The sequence below is a fragment of the Dermochelys coriacea genome, chromosome 4 (assembly GCF_009764565.3).
Source record: "Dermochelys coriacea isolate rDerCor1 chromosome 4, rDerCor1.pri.v4, whole genome shotgun sequence".
Classification (NCBI taxonomy): domain Eukaryota; kingdom Metazoa; phylum Chordata; order Testudines; family Dermochelyidae; genus Dermochelys; species Dermochelys coriacea.
In genome coordinates this window covers 65,536,280-65,543,866 of record NC_050071.1, presented here as the reverse complement: position 1 = coordinate 65,543,866, position 7,587 = coordinate 65,536,280, and the positions used below count along the sequence as shown (strand labels likewise).

The following is a 7,587-nucleotide window of genomic DNA, read 5'->3' as shown; positions in this document are numbered from 1 at the left end:
GATACACACTTTCAGGCAGAGATGTCAGGTGCAAAGCATACAGGGCAGTTGAAAAACCGCACAAAACGTAGTTGAAAGCCCTTGAAATTATGGGACGGAGACAACTGCATCGTGAGGCAGTGATCCCGCTCCACGATGCACTACTATCCATTCCCAGAACTCCTAGCAGGAGAAAGTGGCAAACTACACCATGGTATAGCTACCCATGGTGCACTACTCTCTCTGTTGCAGTTAGAGCACAGACTATAGACACGCTCCACGGACACAAGGAGCATTGTGTGAATATGCAAAAGCGATGTAATTACAGTGGTTTATGATCGTTGACATAAATCTGTAGCATAGACATGGCCAAAGACTTCCTCAACATTATTCAAGAGAAGAAAACAAACCTGCAACCAAGCAAAGCCAAATTAAAATTATATGACGACATGATCATGATACCATTAAGAAAATGTAAATTACAAGCAGAATACTAAGAAAAAGTTCAAAATTTCAGGTAGTACAAACACCACAGAAGCCACTTAAAACAACTAATGACCTAGTGACACTAAACCTGGGACAAACAATTATACGATAGACATACAAACAAAACATAAAACGTGCAGCGCAGACAGTTCAGTGGCATCCCTGAAGCAAAGCTGCTAAAATATTACCCATATGTTTTGAAGAACGAGAATAACTTTCAGGCATGCTACACCCGGAAACACACAAAACAATTCAGCCAGTAAGGGGGATGTAGGGGTGGGGAAGGAAGCATAACGGAGAACGAGCTCCAGGGGATCATCCTGACTCTAAGGTACAAACAATCAACTTTGGGGAATATAAGGCAGCAAGGAAGATACCCCCCTTTTCCTGCACCTGCATAACCAATCTTAGCTGAAATGCTACAAAGGACTTTTGAGATGACAAACTTCTTTAGACAGAAAGTTAGCCTGTTAAGTTTAGTCTAGTCTCTAGAAATTATGTTTTGATTTTATATGTAATCCTGTTTCCATTATCCTTACACACGATCTCTTGAATCTCAAACCTCTGATGATAAATTTACTGTTTTCTATTATATCTGGGCTAAGCTGTGGTATTATACAAGGAACTGATCCTGAGTTGAATCATCAAAGCTGATGTGTACACTGTTCCCTAGGAGACAGCAGACTTGGTATTATTCTATATGTTCAGTGGATAAAGGGCTGGAAGGCTTCAAAGAGACTTGGAGACTGGGAAACACCTATTGTTAACCTGCAAGGCAAAACAAGGGGCTGGCATAGCCCAGAAAAGATTGTTTGGGTGGCTAACTGGCTGGTCCACTCAGGGAGCTGACATACTGTTAAACACAAATAAGTCTTCCTCTTGCCTTGGCAAAAGAAGAATTCTCAGTCTTGAGCCAAAGACATTGCGAGTGCTACTGGATAAGGAAAGCAACTACCTCACCCACCACATTTTGGACATCACCAGGTAGATACAGATGGTTGAGAATGCCGTTTGGGATCCAACCTGCAGTAAAAGAATAATCAAGCAATAAAACAGATGCTACACCTAAAGATATTAAATCAGTTCAGAGACTATTAGGATTTGTAAACTATTTGAGAAAATGTCTCCCAAGGCTCTCAGATCTACGCGAATGCCAAAGGTGATTATTGAACAAAGATACCGCATGGACGCTGGTTACCTCAACATGATGCACCCATCTTACATATCAAAGAGCTGGTAACCAGCTATTCCATCCTGAAATATGATGTAAATGAAGGGACAACCATATAATGTGATGTCAATGAGATGGGACTTGGAGCATCACTTGTACAAAAGAGACTGCTGGCAGCTTTCCAATTAAAATCACTACCACCAACGGGAGAGAGATATGCCCAAACTGAACAGGAATGTCTTCCAACAGTATTCTCGTGAAAAATTCCAAGCGTACATTCAAGATGGAAGACCATTCAAGTAGGAAATAATCAAACTACAGAAAACATTTTTGGTTTTATGAAATACCTTCAGCACGTGCTTCAAAACTGCAACACAACAACTTAAATGTACACTACAAGAAAAGGACTGAGATGTACATAGCTGACTTCTTATTCAGAGCTGCCTTGCAGCATGAAAATATGGAAACTGAACAAAAATATAAGAGCCTCAATGTGGTAGAAATACAAACAACACAGGAAGACATAAAAAGCAGGGGCCAAGTCAATTATGTTCCAGTTTCAAGGCAGAGGATGTCCATCATTTTGCCAGGATGGCCAAACACCAGCAGAGAAGCCCCTCTTGCCTTCCACGAATATTGGAACTATCGAGATGAGCTGAGTATTCAAGATAGCATCAATATATACAGGCAAGTTGAATCACAGTACCTAGATCACAGAGAATAGAAATTCTCTCAGAATACATCAGAGCCATTATGGAATGGAAGCATGCCTTCAGAAACCCAGAGATGCCACATACTGGCCAGGGATATCTGAGACCTCGTGAGCAGTTGTGATACATGTCAGGAAATGCAGGCCAAGCAGCAAGAAGAGACAATGAAAATGCACAGCATCTCCAACAGATCTTGCAGCAAAGTAGAAATGGTTCTTTCTGCAGCAAACAATGCAAAACTACCTCATTACTGTAGACCATTATTCAGACTTCTAGGAACTAAATGAACCATCAGATGCTACCACAGTGACCATCATAGACAAAGCAATGAAGCATTTCAGCCAAAAGATCTGTCCTTGTATCTACTCTCATGCAAAGCTCTGGAACACAATTCTTTGGGCTTGGCAGTTCTAGCTCCTCTTCCAAGCTCATGCTCAGAGGATGCTTCTCCATAAGGTGTTTCCTCAACTAAAGCTCACAAGCTTCATGTGTTTGCAGGGGAAATGAGTGGCAAATGCTTCACTTTGCTGATCAATGTGTCTCACGCAGACCCAGACAGTCGGGGATCATCGCTCATGGAGAAGGAGCAAGGGCAAGAAAGACAACTCTTGAATGCCAGGGCTCTGGGACTCCCAGCTGGGGAAAAAACTAAGCTATACTACATAAAACTAACTATGCTAAATATTAAAAACGATTTACAGGCTGGTAAGAAAGAAGCTGGATCCAGAGGATTCTAACTCAGACCATGGGGCGGCAAGAAGGAACTGGCGAGGTGTCAGCCTGGTACCCTGATCTGGAGCACGAGGACGGCATGAGAAGGGCAACTGTACATGGGAGAGGCCAGTGGACGTTGCTTGCTAAGCATCTCCAGACTCAGGAACTTGCATATCCACATGAGGAATACACACAGGGACCAACACTCAAAGAAGAAGAATATTTATTATTTATATTGCAGTAGCCCTTGGGGGTCCCAAATCAAAATTGGGGCCCCACTGTGCTAGGCACTGTACAAACATATAACAAATAATCCCTGCCTCAAAGAGTTTACAATCTAATATTTTTTCTCTCTAGTGAAATATGATTTATCTTGCCACTTCAACCCAAGCTCTGTGCAAACAAACATACCACAGAGTACATTCAGCTTATTATTAGCTCATCTTTATAAAAACTCACTGTATATCAGAGCTTCTGATTCTGTTGGAGTTAATTGATTTCTTGATTGCTATAACCAAAAGCCATCCCTAAAGAAGTCAGCAACAGTTGTGGGTTAAATTTACATACCTATTACTCTTTTGTGATGGTTTCTTCTGAACGGTTATTCTAGAGCCACCGAATAGAAGAAAGGGAAGGCATAAATTAGAGAGCAGTGGATCCGTGTAATATTGCACTCTGACAAACATGGAGCAAAATGACTTACTTGCAAGTGAAACACACACATCACCACACCGACTGGGGAAAAATCGCTATCAAAAAAATCTGTCATGATTAGTATTTCCTAAGAACCAATGGTTGCAGGAGAAATATTTATAAAGTATTGAATGTAAAGCAAATGTTTATTCCCTTTATGTTAATGTCATAAGAAAAGTTATTACTGTGATAGCCCTGATCTGGCTTGTTGAAATTTACCAGCGGCATGAGCCACAGATTAAGATGGATTAGTTACTGCAAAAACAACACACACACCACCTCCCCCTAAAAATCCAATCCTACTTAAAATTTACCGGGCGTTGAAGGGGCACATATTCCAGAGATGAAAAGTAACTGCAATGATCACTTGACTCTTCATAAAAGAACACTGGACATGTAAAACTGGTTATACGCGTTATTTGAGATTGAGTGGGGTGTTTTAGGGTCATATTATGAAGGGTTATAGTGAAAATCCAAACAAAGCATTTTTTGCTCTTTTCTCCAAAGCAGTAACTTTCATTTGGAAGTAATACTTGACTTTTTTTTTTAAATACAAGCCAAATATAACCAATGGATAGGCTAAGAAAAAATGTTTTAAATCAGTCTCTTGTACCCAATTACAAGTAGCTTAGAGTTCACAACATCCACAAAAGAACAAACACTTGTGACATTATATAGATTACAGCAACTGGCTTTTGTTAAAAGGGACACTCTCAGGTACTTTTCATTACATGCAATAGTTTCAAGTTTCTAAGAAGGTAATACGTCTTTCCATCTTCTCCCCACCCCAAATTTTGTAAATATGGATTCATTGCTCCATGAGTCTTATGGAGTCCCAAACCAACATGGCCCTCCTGATTTAGCTTGCTTGTCTGTGTATCAACAGCAATGATGTCAGCAAAATCCTTGCCACTCTAATGCCTCTGCTGGCCATTTTGGTTTAGTAATGGACATACTAATTTATGGACAACACCACAGTGGGTTTAAAAAAATCTCCACTTAAATTTTGTGCCTGTTACTTGACAGTATCCCTTTAATATTCATGTACAGTGAATTATTTTCAAAATTGAATTTGCTCAAATATGATGAACATGTAAAATGTGCAAGAATCAATATGGACTGCATTAATGTTATATTTATTTATTTTTCAGCTTCATACAAATCGGATGTAGAAGCATAAACATAGTACATTTCTACCATTTTCAACAAAAATATAACCAATATGTACAATTATTGTATTAAAAATACAAAAGGGATACAGACTCCACCAATGTCTTTCTAAAAGACATACAGGTACAAGTAGTATCAAAAGTATGAGGAAATCACCAGTTAATTGTACATTCTGCACTTGACATCACAGAGTGAACTGAGATTAGCAGTCCTATGGTCTACAATTACTTAATGCTTATATAATATTTGTGCAACTTGTGATAGAGCTAGGTTTCTGTCTTTCTATATGCACATGAGGTCCATAGCCTACATAATAAAACTGGCAAATAATGCATATTACATGTAAAATTACAAATTCATAATTGACAATGTGATATATAAGCAAGTAGACAAAAGCCATGATTGCAGGAGAGAGAATAATTAAATAAAGCACTGACATTGTTTGATACAGTGAAAAAACACTGCAATTTGATCTTTAAAGTTGAAGCTATTTACGTTTATCTACTGATCAATATGATCAGCTGAGTTCAATGGAAAAAAAAAATCCAAGACCAGCAGTTCCTCACATTTGAGTACTACTCGGATTGGCAGCCTTCACTTTTCCGGAGTCTGTGCAAAAACAACACAAAAATAGAAGGGAAGGATCATTTCAGTCATTATAGGGTTAATAGCAGCTGTGAGCAGGTGGTTGCTACACATTGGCCTTCTCTACACATGCAGTGTTCCATAAAGCCATTAACAGTTGTGACTATTTCTGCATTGCAAAGGCTGGCGTGTCTAAATGTGTTTTTTCATAATTTAAAGGCTTGTTTATTCCCTACTGCCAAGTCAATAGAGAGAGATTATTAGATCAGTAACAACAGCTGACATTAGCTGTGACATCCCAAATTGCCTTCACTGCAATGTTATCCAGTTAATTTTTCTCTTAAAGTAACTAACCTTCTAACCATAGTAAGACAAAAATATAATTTAAAGGTGGGGTTTACCATCTGTCTCATTTTTTTTTTAAACTCTGCCATCCTGTATTCCACAAGGCACAGGTATACAAATTGTATGGTACAAACTATACAAGTTGTCCTGTTTTCCTCCATCAGATAGTTGCAAGCACTTACTTCTGCATTGATGCTAGACCCATTTCAAAATACTATCCTATGATTTACAAACTTTCCTAAGACTCCAGGGTGGAGCACTTTAAGAGTGGAGCTGAGTGGTCAACAAAAGGCTGTATCCTATAACCCGTTCTGCTCTGCTCAGCCATATCAGTTTTGTTTTTAGGAGCCCAGACTGGCAACCCTACTAAAAAGTATGAAATAATACTGTAATTATTATGCAGGTGTAACATTTGCTCTCTGAACACAACATACAGCACTGTAACAAAGGCATTGTAAACAAGCAAACAAGCATTGTATACTTGAAGGATTTCAATGTGTTTTTCTCTTTGTACGTTAAAGGCTCAATGTCATTCGACAACTAGCGTATCTCATTATCCCAATGAGATGAAGTGCTAGGATTGTGATTAAAATCTAAAAGGAAGATTTCAAAACCCTTCCAGGCATTGGGAAATACAGCCAGAGTTAATCATCTTGATGTGATGATCTTGGAATTTGGAATGATACTGTGTGATGTGGCAGACAGCGACAGTGGTAGCTTGGAGATTGCTGCACTGTGCATTTCAAGCAACACAGTTTGAAAAGTGCCAGGGCGATTTCTTCACAGTATTTCACATGCAAGGGGAAAGGGGGGAGGAACAGGGGAGAAGAAGCCCCATGCTGCTTTAAGGCAGGGAAGGAGGCAAATAGGTCTACCATCCTTTAATTATAGTTCCAAGGCTCCTATACTAGGGACGTCTTCTTGTGCTCTCCTTTAAGGTGGCTCACTCTGGATCCAGAAAAGCCCCAATTCTTAGACGGCAGAGACTTGTTCATCTTCTGCAAACAATAGGATGGGGGGAAAATAAATTTTAATCAGTTTAAAACTAGATTGCTATTGAATGAAATAAATTTGCTGTGTTCACACATATTCCATTCCTCTGTAAAAATTAAGCATATATTTATTTGCTTCCGGTAATTATTTTTCCCTCCCTTTTCCCTTAAGGTAAAATAATCTCAAAATCAAATTCAGAGCATGCTTTGTTATTTTAAATGAAACAAGCCAGCTTTAACTATAGCATCATCAAGAGTGTATTTCTTTGGAAATGTATTTCCAAAGAAAATAAGACATAGAAGCACCGTATCTGGGTGGGCTTGGCTTTCCCTCCTCCTGGAAAACACAACATTCAGCCAGAGACTACTAAATCTCTAACAGCTTAGTGAGGTATCTTGTGGTTGGCCCTGGTTGTAGTTGTCCACAAACCACTTCATTTTCAAATGCTTTTATTTAAATTTAAACTTCTGAGGCCGAAGTTGTTTATAACAGTGTTCACTTGTGGAAATGTCAGAACATCTGTGGGCAAATCCATAAATTCTCTCAGTCACATGAAAATTTGGGGAAAAAAAAATTAATGAAGCTTGAAATATTTCCTTGGTATGCTCAGCTGCAGAAGTCAATTGAATAAAGACTGCACAAAACTTCTAACTCAACGTTTTTGAAATAAATTAGACTCTGGCATAAAACAGTTAAGTTAGAAACAAAAGGTTAAAAAAAAACATAAAAAAATCCATAGGT

General features: G+C 38.8%; 1 protein-coding gene across 19 annotated transcripts in view; it reads right to left on the bottom strand.

Moving 5' to 3' along the window:
• Positions 1-3,266: 3,266 nt before the first annotated feature.
• The window catches only part of RAPGEF2 (Rap guanine nucleotide exchange factor 2), a 310,360-nt gene continuing 306,039 nt past the window's right edge, over positions 3,267-7,587 (bottom strand). For all 19 annotated transcript variants that reach the window (XM_038399045.2, XM_038399053.2, XM_038399048.2 and 16 more), the window contains one exon: positions 3,267-6,851. In XM_038399045.2, the coding sequence (XP_038254973.1) occupies positions 6,826-6,851 (26 nt within the window). In that variant the 3' untranslated portion in view covers positions 3,267-6,825. The remainder of the gene's footprint in view (positions 6,852-7,587) is intronic.